The 20,686-nt window shown below is 38.5% G+C and overlaps 3 protein-coding genes across 3 annotated transcripts; 1 reads left to right on the top strand and 2 right to left on the bottom strand.

Annotated features, from left to right (window-relative positions):
• Nucleotides 1–374: 374 nt before the first annotated feature.
• Nucleotides 375–2,842, bottom strand: MRG15 (mortality factor 4-like). The gene is made up of 6 exons (XM_028309702.1): nt 2,764–2,842; nt 2,536–2,653; nt 2,277–2,389; nt 1,850–1,930; nt 1,444–1,534; nt 375–1,044 (listed from the first exon to the last, which is right to left on the bottom strand). Exons 1-6 carry the CDS (start codon nt 2,789–2,791, stop codon nt 471–473), a joined length of 1,005 nt encoding a protein of 334 aa, XP_028165503.1. The 5' UTR covers nt 2,792–2,842; the 3' UTR covers nt 375–470.
• A 2,758-nt stretch (nt 2,843–5,600) lies between these two features.
• On the top strand, nt 5,601–12,069 carry fbp (fructose-1,6-bisphosphatase). Its single transcript, XM_028309681.1, has 6 exons — nt 5,601–5,859; nt 7,165–7,309; nt 7,884–7,990; nt 8,527–8,753; nt 11,259–11,437; nt 11,837–12,069. Exons 1-6 carry the CDS (start codon nt 5,684–5,686, stop codon nt 12,011–12,013), a joined length of 1,011 nt encoding a protein of 336 aa, XP_028165482.1. The 5' UTR covers nt 5,601–5,683; the 3' UTR covers nt 12,014–12,069.
• Nucleotides 12,070–12,377: 308 nt separating this feature from the next.
• LOC114356471 (nuclear cap-binding protein subunit 1-like) lies at nt 12,378–19,231 on the bottom strand (the record flags this gene model as incomplete). Its single annotated transcript, XM_028309682.1, has 4 exons — nt 12,378–13,541; nt 17,468–17,656; nt 18,052–18,167; nt 18,961–19,231. Coding segments are annotated over 4 exons (690 nt in total), but the record flags the coding sequence as incomplete, so codon positions are not given.
• Nucleotides 19,232–20,686: the final 1,455 nt, after the last annotated feature.

Here is a 20,686-nt window from a genome sequence, read left to right as displayed (position 1 = left end):
TGATTAAAAATTAATTGAACACGATCTGGACGTTGGCAATATTCATATTTCGTCACCAGGCGACCAGCCATGGTTGGCGGTAATTAATTCCCAAAAAAACATCATTTTGCATTGCAATTAATTTCGGAACTAGATAGCTTACTGCCAACAAATTGATTTTGATTTCCTTTATAGTGAATAAATAAAATACAAAATAAACTTAATATTAACATTTTATTCCATACATCAAACTATACATTCATACAACTTACAACACTAAGGTCCGATTAAGCATAGTCTTCATCTTCGACTGAATAAGTCAGCAGCAAAATTTATAAGTGAACTTATAAATTTAGGAAAAAGGGTTTTATTCTATCATATATTATTATGTGGTTATGCACATCAAATGGAACTTAAAACGAGATAAATCACTTAAAATCTACGTTTCCTAGGAGTCAAGGAATTATACTAAGTTTATGTCATAAAAATAGTCATTGGATCTTTCTATGGTACTCAGGGGTGGCATTACCGTAGTCTTGCAGGTTCAAAAGAGTGGAGCGGTTTGTAACCACATACTTTAGGAAGTCTTGGATGTGCGTCAACACGTGTTGTAAGGACTTCTCGTCCAACGCAGTGTAAGCTAACATTGGCCCCATTTTTGCAAACAGCCTCAACAGATGAATAGCCCCATATATCTGAGCCATAGGAGTATCAGGGTACTCTTGCAAAATTTCACTGTATTGAGGTCTCTCGAACTTATACAGAAGTTGAGACCCCAGTGTAGCATTAAAATATTCTTTTATGCCTTCAGTTATGTCCAGCAACACAGACTCCTTAGCCTGATTATGAGATTTGCTAGACTTCTTAAAAGCTAAATAATTGTCCACAATTTGTTCTACGGTCAGTTTTGCGGGGAGTATGGCTAACTTCTGCTGCCTTGTGATGACGTCCCAGTCATCCACCAACCACACCTTGAGCTCCTCCGGAATTTTGATTTTCACCTCAACCTTTGCTAGATACTGCTCTTCTGATTCTATCGACAAGTCGAGGCGGCCACGTTTCTTCCTGTGAATGTAACAAATAAAATATTTGAGATTTGGCAGTGATAGTGCAGATAGGAGTGGAGGCAGCGTACCGGAAAACGCAGCGTGGGACGTCCACCCACAAGGTGGATAAAGGTAGCAGGAAGGCGCTGGACGCAGGCCGCTACCAACTGGGTAACATGTATTGGAAAGCATTGGGGGAGGCCTATGTTCAGCAGTGGACGTCCTATGGCTGAGATGATGATGAATGATAGTTCTTTATTTACATTTTTATTCAGGTCAATAACTCAATTTATTTTTAGGCATGAAATAAAGTCTTATTAGACCAAACACTTCCACATACATAAGACTAGAATGGAGATTGCTGGACTGTATTGATCAACAGATGAGAACATATAGAAAAACAAAATCTAGAACTTACTTAGGCTGATCAGAGCCGGAGTCAGCAGGAGTGTCTTTGCTCTGAGTCTTGGTGGCCTTGGCAGGAGTTGGTGTCGTCTCAACTTCTTTACCTGAAAAATATAACATCGAAAATTATACTTTAATGAAGGTAAGCTTGGTGGACAGTTTAGATTTAGAATGACAAGTTATTTGATTTGTGATTGAACTGTGCAAATATTTCACATCAATAGTAAGGGAATAATAATTTGGGCATAGGAAATTAATTTAAAACAAGATTAATTGTTAACAAAATCATAACTTAAAAGTATTTTCAAACTATAGTCTCATGGATGAATCTAAGACAAATACCTCTAATCTCATACAACTATTTACCAGTTTTTAGACTTAATACACTAGTTACGCTATTGTCTATTTCTAATACGTACCAGCAGGAGTAGAAGCTCGAGACTCCTCCCGAGCCGGGGTGGCGCTGGCCGCGGCTTCTGACTTCCGCCCTTTGGCTGGCGCTGGCGGGCAGCATGCACACACGAAGATTAACATCACAAAGGTACAAGGAGGCTAATAATTATAGTTAATCAATATTAAACTCCAAACCAAACTAGAACACTTGCATTAATTAGGACTGAATGCTATGCAATATGAGGAAACTATCAAGTAACTAACACTAACTTATAGGATTTTATTGACATGATGGACTCATTAAGACTAATTAGATGCTTTGCTAATGGTAATACTATTAGTTAATTAATGCGTTTTCAGTCTAATGCTCATTTTGCATACTTATCTATGTTAGTAGTCTATTATTGTCATGCATGAATACGTAAATCATGGTATAGATAACAAGTATGTTACTTTTCTTCGTCTTGGCTGGCTGTGCCGAATGAGCTCGCTGCACTTCTTTCTGGCGTTGTACATTGGCTTCATTGTACTTCAATACTCTGCTTTCTGGAACCCACTCATCCCAGCTGTAATTAAAAGTGATGGTTGTTGTTTAAAATGGCAGTAACATAGGGTTTGTGAGGCCAAGTTAACTGGCATAACCTATGAGTTAGTTAAAATTGTTACGGTCTTATTCTACGATATCTTTGGAAAATTTATAACAAATGCTTACTTCTTGTTCCACCCTGCATAATGAATAAGATACCGAACGTGCTTGTCCTTTGTTACAGAGCTTTTGAGGCATTTTGCTTCGTAAATCAGGGGTCCGTGGAAACACAGTACTTTTTCACCTGAAAAAGATGTTCTATGTTATAAGGGTAGAACGAATAAATTTACAATGAATTCGTAGCAGAAAAATAGCAGTAACAAACTGAAAACTGTAAAAAACAGCAAAAAATACCTTCCGCAAATTTCAGCTTGGGTGCCATATTTATTATTTACTAGTTTGACATTGACAGATTTGACAGCGAGTGACAAGAAAGAACTCAGGACATTTTTTTTCTTTATAGTGATGTGCTTGGTAAGCTAAATCCAAAAGTAATTGAACATTTCATTTGCTTCAGAATATAACTCTAAATTCTACTCAAAAATGTACCCAAATAATAAGAATTCTTAAATAATACTTTTATCCTATGCTCATAGATGTTTTTATTTTCTATAATTATATTTATGCTCAGATTATGCGCAAATATTTTTTATTACCATGACCATGACCATGACCATCCGATTGTCAGGTGCTGGCTATTCCGAACCAAGCGACTCCATATCTACACTAATATTATAAAGAGGAAAACTTTGTTTGTTTGTTTAGTTGTAATGGATAGGCTCAAAAACTACTGGACCGATTTTAAAAATTCTTTTACCATTCGAAAGCTACATAACTCACGAGTAACATAGGCTAAATTTTATTTTGGAAAACAATAGGGTCCCGTAAAATATTTGGGATTTTCATAAGACGTGGAAAAGCGCCATCTATCGTCATTACTTAAAATCTTCTTGCGCCTGACAAAAAATTTTGAGGTACGTAAATATTCATGAAGGCAAAGCTGTCAAACGCCATCTATCGACATCATTAGTAAATTAGTAACTAAATATTACATGTATAGCCTGACCAGGAACATAAAAACCCTCGCCATGTTGCGGAAAACTAATGGTACTAATTTCTTTTAATGGCAACAGTAACTGAAAACTTCATTGTCATGTCACCTTGCATGTCAGTCTATTGCTGTCAAAGTGTAAACAAACTTTATTTTAAATGTGCGCAATTGATTTTGTGAATTAAATTGCTAAAATCTTTTTATAGTCGTGAAAGAAAAGTGGTTTACAATGTGTTAAAGTATTTGTCGAAGAGAAATACTAAGGGTTCGGACAATATTTTCATTGAATAATGTTTCCGACAAAGGTTGTCAAATTGACTGACATGTTTATCGCATAGTACAGTCCACTATGAAAATTAGCTGTGTGTTTGTTTCAACTACCTATTTTAAATTTTTTTGTCACTTTCTAAGTGTTGAATTTTATGGAATTGGGAAAGAAGTACCGAGTTTGAAGCGTTCATGAGCAAACATTGCAGTTGAATATTCAAGTTCTGAATTTGATTATTGATGAATAATAAAATAAATCCTACTAGCTCGATTGATGTACGCAGAACTGATGGCCGATGGGACAGAATGGTTCTGGAATGGAGGCCGCGTACCGGAAAACGTAGCGTGGGACTTCCACCTACAAGGTGGACCGACGACATCGTAAAGGTAGCAGGGAAGCGCTGGACGCAGGCCGCTTCCAATCGATCAACATGGAAAGCATTGGGGGACGCCTATGTTCAGCAGTGGACGTCCTATGGCTGAAATGGTGGTGGTGGTACATATACTGAAAATGTATCATTAGAAATCAACCACGGGGGCTAAGGAGATAAAAGGAGGGTTGGAAGTTTATATTATGAAAGTCCTATGTGGTTAAAGTAAGAGAGTTGAAATTAAAAATGTATGCGCTATAGATGCTAAGGGCGGATTTTACGAAACTCCACCCCTAATGGAGTAAAACGAGGTCCACGCGTACGAAGTCGCGGGCGGCCGCTAGTAATAAATAAAACGTTTATTGCCAGTAAAACCAAATATATAATAAGATCATATACAACTGTCGACAGCACGTTCAGCGGTTGCATGACGGAAGTCGGCCGCAGCTGCACTACCTACTGGTTTTATAAGATCAAATAAGATTTAAGTTTACTATGGAACGACTTCCAAGCGCCCATGGCCACTATGGCCAGTAGCCCTTGGAGCACCCTTGGAGCACTTATTAGGCTTGCTGGACTTCATGCAGCCGCTGCACTGCTGTCGACAGTTACATTTGGTCGCTCGTTTCGAAATAGCCATATTGAATTCAGTTAAGAAAATTATGTTTTTTCACCTTAGTAGGTTTTATGCCCTAGAATGTAGGTGCCCGTCTACAATAGTGAGAAGTCTTTAAATAAGATATTCGCCGTTTCAAAATTTAACACTTCTTACTTTACCTACTTATTTAATCTAATAAAACGAAACTGCTATTTTGATTTACAAGAATAGCATTATTGTTTCATCATTTGATAAAAACTACGTTATCAAACGAGCCTCCAACAAACAACAACTATCAAGACGTAAGGATGATGTAGGCCAGGAGACAGATAAATATTAGCTAGGTGTACCGTATCTACCTAATAATAATCTAGTTAGATTTTAACTATTATTAAAAAGTCCGTTTAAAATCGAAGTCTTTGTAATGAATGTTGATTCATTAACATGTGAACTTGGCTATCTTTTCATTGGGTAGGTCAGTCCTGGATTAGTCAATAGGCCGTATAGGCCTCGGCCTAGGGGCGGCAGCGTCCTAGGGGCGGCAGGTTTCAGATGACACTTACTCGATTTCAGAAGACAAAAGTTAAATAAAGATCCAACCCCACCCTAGCCTACAGGCGGCAAAACTGTAAATCCGGCACTGGGGTAGGTACTACTCATGCATGTTGAGAGACGTACTGCTTAAAGCGATTTTGTACTACCGTAGGTGTAGAATGAAAAGAGACTAAAAGAAAAAAACGTTTGAAATAAGTTTATATTAAAACGATTTTACGTTTAAATCAATCGTTTACTGCTTAAATCACACCGCAGTAATCGTGTGTTTTCCTTATCATAGTGTACAAATAGTACAAATACATCGCTAGCCCCAGGCGTATTACGCATAAAATATCGGTTGACCTTCGCACAGAGCAACAGCTTTCAGTCCGCCGGCGTCTCCGAGCCGTAGCGCCGTCATTCTTGTTTGAATACTTCATTTACACAGTCAACATGTCCCAGCAAGGCCCGGCCTTCGATGTCAACGCGATGACCCTCACCCGCTGGGTGCTGGCTCAACAAAGAACAGCACCAAGCGCCACTGGAGACCTGACGCAGCTTCTGAACTCCATACAGACCGCCGTGAAGGCCATACAGTCTGCTGTTAGGAAAGCCGGCATCGCTAAACTGTGAGTTATTATCTTGCTAGTTGTATGTGTTACACAATTTATGAGATTATAAAGGTACTACAACGTAGGACATTATTATGTTTCAAATGACGGTGTTCAAGTAATTTCCATTCAGATTACCTAACTACATTATACACATGCTGCACCTTACATCAGTCTGCCTTCAACGTAAGTATTTTAAAATAGGCGCTAAATCAAAGACAAGTCATACACTTTATCTTTAATTTATTATCTGATAGATACAATTGGTAAGGATTATTATTAAAAGTTGGATAAGAATACCATCGTTTAGCTTCGTCACCACACCTACGCAACACGACACACCCCCGTTTACGTAAATAGTAGGTAGGTAGGTAGGTATTATACGTCGCCAAACCAAATCACCAAAATAACAGGTCAAACAAGTAATTAACATAAACATTTTAGGTAAATATGCTTTCGATAATTTATGCCTTTACTGCTGCATAGCAACGTCTTAATAATTAAGAGCGAATGTTTGCGTAAATTATTATTATCATTATCATATTAATAATGTGTAGGCACAGTTTGATAACTAGCTTCAATGCTTCAACGTCTACAATACAAGAGTAGAGTACCTATATCCGTATAGTTAAGCTCAGAATAATAAGCTGGGTAGGTAGATGTACAATCATAAAAGATTCCACATTACGAATACATTCATCATGCTATGAACTTTGTCTATTATTTTTTCTTTTCAATACCTTGTAAAAACAAGGTTAACTGCGATAACCACACGTAAGCGTCATGATGATGATACATCGCTTGTTACATTCATACAGTAAATATTTACAAAAACCTAATTTTGGTACGTAAGTACAATAAAATAACTAGACAAGTAAATAAGTAGGTACTATATCTACTTCGGCCTTTTAGGTCCAATGACTTGTGGCGTGGTGCCCGATCACCTTGAATGTAATGAGTCGCAGAATCGTTTCCTAGTTGAAGATCCAGACACATTCGATGGCTATATTCAATCAAGATAATTGATATACCTACCATTTATCGATGTCTTTTCCCGAATCATAATAAACTCCTGCTGAGTTATTCGTCAAGTTCTGAATCGCGAGGCACCTTTTGCTCTTTTGCATTGTCTATTTTCATCATAAGCTACGAGACTCTTTCGGGAAAATCCGTTAGGTTTTAAATACAAAATCGTTACGTGGAAATCGTGGAAATCGTTAACTTTCCTTCATAAATTACATTTGAGTTAGTATTCTAACAGAAGGAAAGATATTTATGTACTCACTAAAAAGTTAGGTACCTAACATGATTGTTCCATTCCAGACATGGAATCTCAGGCAACACAAACGTGCAGGGCGAAGAGGTCAAGAAGCTGGACGTGCTCTCCAACGACCTCTTCATCAACATGCTCATGTCCTCCTTCACCACCTGCCTCCTCGTCTCTGAGGAGAACTCCTCCGTTATTCAGGTACAGACGTTAACAAACTAAATGGTTTATTCCAATTGAAGGGGTGAGTGGACAAAGGTTGTTATCTGTCAAAACTGAAGAATCGACATAGGTTTTAAGTGATGATAAAATCGACTAATGAGCTCAAAACACGCAATTTTGTTACGTGTCAAACCTTAACAAAGGTGTTATCTGACAAGCATTCATACATTTCAGGATTCAAATGTGGTATGAGAAGATTAACATTTTCAAACACTCATAGGTTTTGTTAGTTAAGACCTTTGTCCGCTCACCCCTTTGACGAAGTTAATGACCGCCCCCCACCCCCTCTTAAAACTGAATACAAGTTGCACAACAGATCAGTACAAAAAAAGTGAAAAAACTAATCGGCAAAGAGAGATGTAGAAAAACGATCTCGAAACTAAGTAAATCTGTGAGAGATGATGCCTAACTATGGCGTACCTACTTAACGCACTGTGTTTGAATACGAATATTATGAGGGTTCTTGACATGTTTACGTACGCACAGAACCTGGAGATTTACGTACCTATACAATGCCATGAAACTTTTTTAAGAATTTGTTCTGCATCTGCAGGTAGAAACAGAGAGACGCGGCAAGTACGTGGTGTGCTTCGACCCGCTGGACGGGTCCTCCAACATCGACTGCCTGGTCTCTGTGGGCTCCATCTTCGCCATCTACAAGTACGTAACTAACTAACAACCCACTTCAATTAGGTATGGTCGTAGAGTTATTTCATCAATATGGCCATAATCTGAACAAAAAAAACTTATAGAAAACATACTATCGATTTTTATAGTAAGTATAAATTAACTAAGGTACACCTGTTTACGAGCATACGATGTATATTGACCCGGACCTACAATGGATAACTGAAGTCTCTAGAAGTAAACATCGCAAGTTCGCCGCCTTCTGCTTATCAATCGCATTGGCTTATTAGTGACGCTAAGTCACTGTTTGTTTCTCTCTAGCAGACACAATAACGAGTAGATCACGTTTTATTACCTGCCGTATACAGCAGATTCCACGATAAGTCCTAATGGTGGCTTGACATATACAGGATGTCCCGAAATTAGCATGCCACGCTGACACTGGAATTAGATGGGCCTAAAATGCATCGCAGGCTTCGGTCTGTGTGACGTGCTAATTTTGAGTCCCCCTGTATGTCAAAGTTTAAAAAGCTGATTTTTATTATTCAACCTTTTCCATAAACCATTAGAAAGAAATCGGACGGCGAGCCGACCGAAGCAGACGCTCTGAAGCCCGGCAACCAGCTGGTAGCAGCAGGGTACGCGCTTTACGGCTCTGCCACCATGATGGTGCTATCCCTGGGCAAGGGCAAGGGCGTCAACGGGTTCATGTACGACCCTTCTATTGGGGAGTTCATACTGACGGACCCCAACATGAGGATACCGGAGAAGGGGAAGATCTACTCCTTGAATGAAGGTAGGAGGAAAAAATCATTTTGGCAACTCTATAAAACTATAATACCACTGAGCTTACGGTATTTTCCATCGCTGGTATCGATAGCCTATCCAAAGTTCCTTAATCGCTCATAAAAGCAAAATATCGACGTTATAGGCTTTATAATTATTGCCATACAAAATGTAGAGCGAGCTCCTGAACCAGCCTATTATCGAGAATTAAAGACGCGCCCCTTTAACTGTAGTTGTCATAGATAACTGCATAATTTACTGACCGATATCGATACCTCTGGGCTCAAAGGTCGTAAAGGACAAAATACCGAAAATGAGTTATTTATACAGTTTTACTCAGAATTTAATTCTCTATCGATCTGTATATTTAGTTTGTCGAAATTCCCAAAAAAAGTGCCTTTACGACCCATCATATTTGATAAGCTAAACAGAATTCATCGTGAAAATTGGGATGTAAATACCATTTGATTTTTTAGTGCAGTTACCATGGTAGTAAAGAACAAGTAAACACAAATTTTTGGGCGTATAATGTACATGTAGTATATCTATTGTCCTATACAACCTTACATTTTCATACCCAAGTCTAAATAATTTGTCCTTTACGCCCTTAGATTATCTAAACAAATATTTTAAAAATCTACACAGTGAGGATATTAAAATAACTGTGAAGGTAAATTTTATAGACGTTTCTTATAGTATTTAAGTATGTGCGTTTGGAACAAATGAAAGAACCTAAAAAATCATCAAAAATATATAATAAAACTATTTTAGAGTGTAACATTTATGTGATTTGTACATATAAAATGATGAAATCTACCCACATTGGGTAAAGTAATGTTGCTTTTTATTATTTCTCATATTTGAAGAAACTAGGTATTTGTCAGGTATACGATAATTATTAAAAGATGATTTAAGAAAATAAAAACATGCTATAAAATAACGTATTACCTAATTAAGTTAGGATAGTCATCATAAAAATTGAAAAAATGAAAAAGCTAGATTTGTTAAAAATATTATGAAAAAAAAGTCACCTTACTGTAGTACCTTAGGTGTCATTATTTTGTATGCACAAATCACACAAATACTACACTTTACAATTATTTTTTATGATTTCCTAGTAATTTTGACTAACGCCCTTGGTTAAAACCACTTTTGAGTTTTGACTGTTACAATTATAATAAATTAGTATAGTTTCAAAAGTTATTTGGATCAGCTAATAAAGGATAACTAGTAGGAAAAATATTTACACAACATGGGAAAATATATGTTGAGACTTAATCTACTAGAAAGCGTGAATGCAGTTTTTTTCGAAGTTATATTTTTATATTAAAAATAATTGGCTTTTAAAAACGGTATTATGTAGGAGTAAAGTAAGTGGATGTACTTTACTGGAATAAAAATCTTCCTACTTTTAATCTTACTTACCTAACTTTTCTACTTTTATACCAAGTAGGTACAATGACATAATTTTAAGCTACTATGAATTAATTATGTTTAATTTATTTAGAATTTAGAATAATAATTATTCTAAATTCTTATTAAATAATATAATAAATAATTAATATAGTTTGGTTTCGTTTGTCCTTAATAATTCTATTCTATCTGCATTATCATAAGGTCAACTGGTGGACAGACTGCCCTATGGAATGAAATCCGCTATTTGTAGTTTTTCGAAACAATAATAATGATTAAATAAATAAATAAAATTAATTTGGTTTCGGTTTTTCCTATAAAGTAGACATTTATGAAGTTTTATTTGAAAGCATCAAAATATTTATTTTCTAAATTAGCTTTTATATCGGAAATAGTTTCTTCTAGTTCGAAGATATCAAAACTTCTACTTATATAGTTTCATAAATTGTGTGCATTAAATTATGAAGCTACGGAAAATCATTTTATTTCATTTAAAAGACCATAATTCATTAAAAATATGTGAAGAAATGGTATATTACATATGAAATACCATAAAATATTAAATATTTAAGCTAAATCATCAATTTACCCTTTCATAATACCTTACCTGGGTGTCCCGTTACGACCCATGAAAACCTACAAAACTATGTAAATTGTCATTTATTACCTTAGTTTTGTAGTTTTGTGAAATAAAAATAGACTTACGTCCTGAGTAACTTGCCTAGGACGAATATTTGAGGGGCGTAAAGGTCTTTTTATTGAAATTTTGAGGGCGTAAAGGAAATCTATCTCAGTAAATACAGCTCTAGTCCAGTTTTTCAATACCTATTCGGAAAATGCTGTGAATTCTAAGCACTTTCTTCATAAGTCATAATTTAATAGCTCAAAAAACAAAAAAGTTATCGTCGAATAAAAAAATAAAAAATCGTTTTTTGCTTCTCCTGAAAAGTCGTACTTTGTCCTTTACGACCTTTGAGCCCAGAGGTATCGATATCTTATCTTGCTCGTTTATATTAACCTTGTCTCTCTAGGAACGTTACTATCATATCTATTAATTTAACCAGACCACGCATTCCTAACGCTGCAATTTCTTCTGCCCCAGGCTACGCGGCAGAGTGGGCTGACGGGCTCAAGAAGTACGTACAAGAGAAGAAACAGCCATCTACAGGCAAAGCATACGGCGCGCGTTATGTGGGCTCCATGGTGGCAGACGTGCACCGCACCATCAAGTATGGCGGCATCTTCATGTACCCCGCCACTAAGTCCGCACCTAATGGAAAGGTATGGATTTTGGGAATCAAAGGAAACCTCTGTCACCATTTAAAAAAATATTTTCATCAGACCAATAAATAGCCTTGAAGAGAATGCTGATGGGGTTAAGTCTGCCTTTGATACTTTTGTATTGTTGTGCAGTGTGCCTATAGTAAAGTAGACCAACGTTGTAAACGTTGTTGTTGTAAATAATAACATAAAATAAATACATATAAAATACAGTAATATGGCAACCCGCATCACCTAGTCCGTATTGCCATATTACAACTGCAATATTTAAAATGTCATGCAGCTGGTAACTACGAGTATTGCCGAAAATGGTTTAGAAGAATCATTTATACAAGACAAAAACTACAAATTCAAATAAAAATCGTAAACCGTACTTACATCTGCCATAATATTCCACAGCTCCGTCTGCTCTACGAGTGCAATCCCATGGCGTTCATCGTGACCGAAGCCGGTGGTCTGGCCAGCAACGGAACCATCCCGATCCTGGATATAGTGCCCACTTCCATCCACCAACGCGCGCCATGCTACCTGGGTTCTAAGAAAGATGTGGAGGAACTGCTTAAGTTCCTGAACTGATACGATGTTAAATTAAGATTTTGTGGTGCAGCATTAAAAGACTGATATCTAATCGATTTTTTCCCTTTTCTTATAATTTTCCAATAGCAATACTATTTTCACTTGTACCGTTATGCATTTAAATCTTGAATATTTTTGTCGCTGAACGATTTTTTTCTATAGCATTAAAATGCGGTATTTTTTTGTAACTTTTTTAAATTACTACCCATAAACATGAAAATAACTAACTTGAGTCACTATGATCCAACTGTTTCCAGTTATCGTCAAGATAACTTCAATGATAGTAGAACGATTTTAATCAGTATGTTTAAACGACGTTATAGGATTTGAATAATGAGAACCTGCTTTAAATAGAAACAAAAACTTAGCTCACAATTGTTTATTTACATAAAACGCGGGCATATAACTATCCTTAAATTAGAAACTTAAATTATGTTTATCATTTTTGATACTGAACTCCACAGTTGTTGATATTTTCTTAGGAACTCCATAAATAAAAATCTTGAAATTGTTGATAACTTGAAAATATCTTAGCAAGTCCTTGATGATGGAGGCATGTCTGTTATAATTAAATGCATATGTTTTAACCTTCTGTTGTATACAAGTGTTCCTAAAATAAAGTTAATCTTTCAAAGTAATAAGTTATTGCTAATAACGCATTGTCTGGCTGTAATGCTATCCAAACTCCAGGTTGGATGATTCTTGTCAAATACATATTGCCATAAATACCTTAAATTTTGTCTATGCACATAACATATTATTAGACTACCGATATTCAGCAATATAGTGGCAGCACTATACGTGCATATCATTCAGTTCTGTGTTGCCGAAAATTATGTTTGTCATTTTTGACCGACTAATCGATGCATCGATACTATTTTTCGGCAACACATCTCCGCAGACAATGTAACTTCGCTCTTGATCCAAAATAGGTGATAACTGATGCAAGATTTGATCAGTACTCAGTATTTATCCAAAACAGTGTGTGAGTATGACAGTGACATCGCTCACTCTAAAATTCCGTCTGTATTTTCGATTTTAGACATTCATATTTCCTTCTGGTTCATTTCATTGCGGGTCACAGGTGTTACAGTGGTGGGAACGAGAAGTGAGAATAGTCCCCTAGTTAGAAAAATATTGTAGAGTAGACTTGCTGATTGCGTGTCGTGGCATTTCTGCTTGGGGTAGCAAAATTCTGAAATGGATTCCAGGTACCTTCAAGCGCAGCTATGATGGATAGATGACCTTATAAAGTTAGCAGGATGCCGACCGCTTCCAATCAGCCAATCTGGTTATCATTGGGGGAGGCCTATGTTCAGCAGTAGACATAATGACTGATGATGATGATTACATCTCTTTAGACAGTTCCACGCGATCGTTACATTGTCTACCCCACCCCGTCCGGCGAGATGTCTCAGGCGGTGAGCGCAACAAACTGGTGGAACACGTCGAGGATGTGAGGGTCGAGGTCCTGCGTGAACAGCAGCGTCTCCAGGGTACTGCTGTACTTCTGCACTTGCTCGTGGTGCTGCGGACGAAATACACACCTGTTAATAATATAAATTAAGGCGAGAATGGCTCAACGGTGTCAGCGTTGGGCTGCCTATTTATCGAGAGGGCATCGAGGATTCCGCGCAGCACACACTCGAAGTGTGCCAAGCTTGGGTGGCAGAGCGCGAAATCCTCGTGGAACAGGTAGGACAAGATCTCTCCTTACGGGCCATCCTGCCTCGTATGCTAGAGAGCCCAGATGCATGGCATGCGGTGCTCCACTTCTGTGAGGAGGTCATGTCGCAGAAAGAAGCGGCGGAGAGGGAGCGAGAGGCCTCGCCTGACGCTCCACCGAACCGTCGCCGACGTCCAGGACACCGCAGGAGACACTACCATCTCCATGCCCCCTCTTAAGGGTCCTCGGCCACTAGACACGGGGGTGTTTGGTGGCCACTAGACACGGGGGTGTTTGGTGGCCGCTAAAGGAGGACCCGTGGCGGCGGCGCGCGCATGTGTTCACGCGCACCGTTAGCGAAGAACAGGGGTGGTACTACTCTCCTGAAGCCAGTCGTCGCTTGTTCTATCGGAGCGAGCCACAGTCTGGGGCGGAGCCGCGAAAGAATGTCTAGGCCGACTAGTTCGGGCAATAACTCGCAGCTCCGTCCCAAATACTTCGGGAGGACACCGTTAGGTTTTAGTGAGTAGGCCCTGCCCATCTGGCAGGGAGAGCCTCATATAACCCACTGGTTCCCCCGGGCCAGTGGGTATGCAATTTCATGCATTTCCTGACGAAAAAAATAATGGGCTGCCTATTTATACGATAGTAGAGTAACATTTGTTGATCTGATGATGATAATGAATGGGACCTACGCAGGTAAAGCCCAGTAATGATAGGTGCCCCAGTAATGATAGGTTACGCTTCTTAGGCCGGCTCCACGTTAGTCTCAACGCCACTCGTCCAACGTGTGGATCTAGAAACTATCTTGTCCTTACATTGGTGCCTGTACTACATATTTTGAGACGAATGGCACAAACGTTGGGGTCAACATGTGGAGCCGGCATTACACCCTAGCTCGGCCAGGATNGTAAGTCCTTTATGCGGTATAACCGGAAAACCGAAAAAATGCCTCTTTCGGGGGCCCCCACCACTTAAGCACAACTCCGTCGAAGTCGAAAACTTAGGAGAGTCTTAATGGGCAACCAATGAAGCCATTAAAACAATAAAATCTTTTGTAGGAATTATTTCCGATTTAAAAGCTAATTCTACTGGACTATTTAAGGAACTCATTTTTTTTTGTAAGTTGCTATTCTTTTGATTTTACGTCACTCGCACTCAGTCGCTCACTTAGTAATTCTTTAGCCCACATTAATTATTTTTGACACTTACAACATAAATTTACAGTCACTCGTTTAAATACTACCCAAATTAAATTATGGGCTAATGTACGATATTCAAGCCATGAATCTACGATTGAAAAAAAAGTGACTGGACTGGACTTTGACGTATAGTTGACAGCTACCATAGAGAAAAGTAATACATAGGAAATAGAGAACCCTCTCTGTCAAATTTTTGAGCCTACTAATTGACAGCCTGGTGTTAAATTCCCTGTACTTAACCTACGTACGTAACGCTCACATACATACATAGTACACGCACACATACATACATAAAGTCCACGCACACATACACACAGTTCACGCACACATAGGCCCTCATAACCTTCAAAGAATTATTGTTTTTATGATGTACAATGTAGAATTTTTTCAAATCCATTATTTTGAAAATATTTATCTTTATGGTGTACGTATTTTCAAAACAATGTATTTGGAAAAATTCTACATTGCACATGGAAATGCAAATAAGTAAACAAAAACTTTTGAATTTAATAATTTTACTTTATTTATGAACACACATAATATTATACACCAAAAGCGTCTTTTCGCAAAGTTTTCAACACTAAACACAGAACACAGCACATTGAGAAAACTCAGATCACTTGTGAACATAACAGAAAGTTTCTTCGCGATTCACGAAGGAACGAACAAAACTCCGATGAACCAGAACAGCAGCAGGTACGAAGGAATGAACTTGAATTTGACTCGACTCTTCAATACTTTAATAGGGCCACAGAACTCATAAACGATGGCTAAGAAAACAATAATGCATTCAATTCAACCTAACAAAAACAACACCGGCCATTTTGGAGGAAAAACAAAGTTGCCATATGTTAAATAGTAATTTCTACTACTCTATTATGTAAATTATAACAAAAATGTCAATGTTCAGTTTTAAATTAAAACAAATTAATTTCATTTAAAAAAAGTTTTCACATTGTAATTAACAATATTCTCAAATATATTTTAATTAAGAAAAAAATGAAAATATGAAGGAAACAGGAGCAGCGACATCTAGAGCGTTTTAGGGTAGTTAAAAAGTATTTGAATTTATTCACCGATGTCGCTGTTTGGAAGCAAGTTTCACTTCGATGACCGTTGTATGGAAGTTTCTTTTTTATATCAAATTAATTATAGTCCAGTCGTTTGGTACAAATTAACGTGGTTACCTGGAAAGTGTTCCGTGAGTTTTGAAAATTGGTGATTAAAATAGATTTCGCTATGCTCTCTGTTAGTCTGTTAGTTAAGTGTGATTGCCGCGCTCGTTGCGAAATTGGAAAAATGCTGCCTTAGAGAAGATTTTTGATAGTTACATTCTTTCCTATTTCGTCGTTCCAAATGACGTTCACTGCTGGACAAAGGCGAGAGGCCTTTGGGTTTTCCATAGGTTTTTCATAATGAACAGTCATGCGCTGCCCGCATTCAGGTTTTTCCCGCGACCTTTACCAGATCGTCGGTCCACCTAGTAGGAGGCCTGCCCACGCTACGTCTTCCAGCCCGTGGTCGCCACTCAAGAAATTTTCTGCCCCAATGGCCATCGTCTCTACGAGCTATGTGTCCCGCCCACTGCCACTTGATTTTAGCAATTCTGCGTGCTATGTCGGTCACTTTGGTTCTCCTGCGGATCTCCTCATTTCCGAATCGATCACGCAGGGAAACCCCGAGCATAGCCCGCTCCATTACCCTTTGGGTGACCTTGAGCCTTCTAATGAGGCCCATAGTAAGCGACCACGTTTCAGAACCTTAAACTTTCTTATTTATTTCACGACTAGCTTTTGCCTGCGGCTTCACCCGCGTGAAATTTAGTGTCACAGATCGACATAAATTATAGCCTATATGTTAATCTGGGTTACAAACAATAATATTGTACAGTTTCAACAAAATCCGTTGAGTACTTTTTGCGTGAAAGAGTAACAAACCTGAGACACAGGAATCTTCCTAGTTCAGGTATCAACCCACCAACATTCTTACGTGTGCATTCAGCGTGTCTTGCCATGATCAAAGAAAAAAGAACTCGCAATTTAGCAGGTACATTAATTTGACTGTTTCACAACTCTAAATCTATTTAACTTACATTACATGAAATTTATCACATTTATCAAAGCTTCTTAGCTTGTCTATGTCCCGAAAATTATAAAATGAAAAAAGTAGTTGTCAAAAACCTTTTTTAAGGCGGTTTTTTTTCAATAAGGCGGGCGCGCGCGCGGCTATAAACGAGGTCACAAAATTCGGAAAGAACATAGCGAAATCTATTTATTCACCAATTTTCAAAAATTCCGGAAAACTTTCCAAGTAAAATTCACAACAAAATAACTGGACTATTTACTCGTTATTGAGCACAGAGACACAAACTTGGTTATTTTTCCAGAAAATTTATATTTAAGTGCATAAATGTAAAAATGGCTTCATAGTGCACAAAATTGGCAATAGGTGGCATAATAATGGTTATTTTTATAGCGCCTAGTTTGAAATGTGATTGAACGATGACAACTAATAACAGTTGTCAGTTAGGTAAAATTTTATTTTAGTTNCGCCAGGGTCATGATGGACGGACGGCTCGGGACTCACCGCGAGGAACACCTGTCGCAGGCGGCCCACGGTGCTGCGGTACCAGTGTGTGTCGGGGTCGCGCGCGTCGGTGTCGCAGCGCACGAGATGTTCCGACAGGATCATGATGAAGCGCTGGAACACGATGAGGAACAGCCGCTTCTGGTCCATGTGAGCGGCTTCTAGACGCTCCTCCATACGCTCCACGGCCTGGGGACATTAGCGAGATATTATTTACTGGTGCCGTGCAATATGGTTGCGGGGAGTTTGATCCGAGCGTCAGTCGCAAAATTACATGTAGTGTACATGTGCAATCATGGAGGATTAGCGTGTACCGATAGCACTCGAACATTAGAAAGAGAGAAAGAAAGAAAGATCTGTTCCAATAATGGCACGGTAGCAAGAATCGAAATGTAAAGTAAAAAAGCTGTCACGATATGCACATTCAAAGCATCGCAGTATTACTAATTTTCGATACAAAAACACACTTCTCCCGCACCGCTCTACTACCATAGAGAGCTAATAAGTTTTGCGCTATGCTTTTGAAAGTCAAATCTGTATGCAATCGAAATTTCGTAGAATAAAATTGAGCATATTATTGTTACCTCTTCAGTGGGTTTGTCCTGGTCCTTCTTCTTCTTGCTGCCGCTCTCGTCCTCCGAGTCCGAACTGCTGGAGTCAGCCCTCGCCAATGCTTCTCTGGCTTCCTGCAACTCGCCACCTGGAAACAAATGTTTAAACATAAAATAATGACATCAGCTAATTAAGCAACTGATGGCCAATGGAGTTACAAGGTTCTGGAATCGAATGCAACGAACGTTCTGGAATGCAAGCACACACAGTGTATAGTCTGGTCCGTAAGCACGTAGAATTTTGTCCAAAGACCCCTAGGGGTCTTTGGACAAAAGCAAGCGAGCGAGCGAGCGAGCGATAAGGATGGGTAGCTAGCTACCCATCCTTATCGCTCGCGCGTAAATATGTTGCTATCGCTCCCGCACACTCACTGCGGGTGCCAGTCGCACAGACGCGACAGCAATATAATTACGCTCGAGCGATAAGGATGGGTAGCTAGGGGTCATTGGACAAAATTCTACGTGAGATCCTAGGGGGAATGGAACTATGTTCAGCAGTGAACTTACTCAATTTGGATACGTGCTTGTTCATCTTGTCAATGGTTAAATGCAGCACCTCCCACAGGCATCCGTGCGTGAAATACGACGCCATTTCTTTAGAGAACAGCCACGTGGCAACCGCGTTGCATTCCACGATTTGAGTCTTGAGCATCTTGTCCACTCACTCTCTAGATGCTAAGTTTGCAGTGATATACTTACTCAATTTAGAGACGTGCTTGGTCATCTTGTCAATAGTCAAATGCAGCACCTCCCACAGGCATCCATGGGTGAAATACGACGCCATTTCTTGAGAGAACAGCCACTTGGCGACCGCGCTGCACTCCACGATCTGAGTCTTGAGCAATCACTGTCTAGAGGCTAAGTTTACAATAATATACTCACTTAACTTGGAGACGTGTTTATTCATTTTATCGATGGTCAGATGCAGCACCTCCCACAAGCATCCATGGGTAAAATACGACGCCATTTCTTTAGAAAACAGCCACGTGGCGACCGCACTGCATTCAACGATTTGTGTCTTGAGCATCTTGTCCACAAGAACGCACACCATTTGCGGGTGACGTTGCCAAAGTTCCCACACGTTGCGGAGCACGCATATCTGGGCTTCCTCGGACTCTGCCAAGATCTGGGGAAGATGGAAGTTAGGTATAAGTACCGGTTAATGTCTCAACTGCCGATATAATAGATACAAGATAGTAGCCTGGTAAATAGAGTAATTGAAACCTCTAAGGGTGGATTCGACCAAACAAGATTAAAATATTAGTCTCAGAATAAACCGTCAGTTTTGACATATTTCCCATACCGAAACTGTCAATGTGTCAGTTATACCAGGAGTTATTCTCGGATAAAAGTTTGGTCGAATCGGGCCTAAATGAATTTAAAAAAGTTTCCCTTGGGATTGTGATTAATGGAAGGAGCCGCCCAATCACAAGTAAAAAATGAAAAATATATTGCTATAATAAACAATACAAAAAAAAATAGACTGGCCCCCACAATAAGCTAAGCATTGCCTGTGAGAGCAACAGGACTGCACGTATTACGGGTAATATTAGCGACTATATTAATTGATTAATATTCGTTATTAAGACATTTCTAAGGCTAATGGGTTCATTATCGTAGTCTAATATCTAACATGTCAGCAATTTTTATTAACGGTTCAACTGGGCCTGCCATATAGAAACCTTAATAAACAAACTAAGAGTTATCCTATCAAAATTCTATTACATCAAGAATAAAATACCGTATACAATTCTAAGAAACCTGTACCTATGTCTTGTGGAATCAATTATCTCGTATGGCATCACAAGCTATGGACGTACATATAAAACATACCTAGACAAAATATACTCCATACAACTCAGATTTTTAAAGTTAATAGTTCCTAAAAACATTAAACGCCTATTTGCAGATAATTATCACGAACTCTTTAAATACTGTAGAATAATACCAGTACATCAAAAAGTATACTATAGCTTGCTAACAGAACAATATANAATAACAGTTGTCAGTTAGGTAAAATTTTATTTTAGTTGGAAAAAGACAAAAAGTGGTAAATGGGTTAACGTGCGGGGGCTGCAAAATCATGTTGTGACGTCACGCGCGAATATTGGAAATTTTTGAAAATTTTAAAAAGTCCGTAATCTTCTCGAGGCTCTATCTTCGGTAATACTGGATGGATTGAGGTGAAACAAAAACTAGTGTAATGTGTGTGATCTAAACTTTAAATTAAGTCATAATTTAACTTAATATTACAACTTATGCGTGTTGTCCATTGAATTATCATCATCATCATTTCAGCCACGACAGGACGTCTACTGCTGAACATAGGCCTCCCCCAATGATTTCCTCATCGCCCGGTTGGTAGCGGCTTGCATCCAGCGCCTTCCAACTAAGCTACCTTTATGAGGTCGTGTGGTGTGAGGAAATAATTATGTAAGAATTGAATGCGGCGCTATCATTTTTATTAAATATTAATTGAACTACAAATAACATAACACAATGATAAAACTTACCCTTAACTACCTTAATATAAATTACTAAAACTATAACAAAACTTTCCTTTACTGACCAAACTATGCACTTATTACACATCGTACACAGAGTCATA

This window comes from Ostrinia furnacalis, unplaced genomic scaffold (assembly GCF_004193835.3).
Source record: "Ostrinia furnacalis isolate ACB-3 unplaced genomic scaffold, ASM419383v2 OfSCF2810, whole genome shotgun sequence".
NCBI lineage: Eukaryota > Metazoa > Arthropoda > Insecta > Lepidoptera > Crambidae > Ostrinia > Ostrinia furnacalis.
The sequence above is the reverse complement of the archived record's forward strand: the minus strand, read 5'-3'. Positions and strand labels throughout refer to the sequence as shown.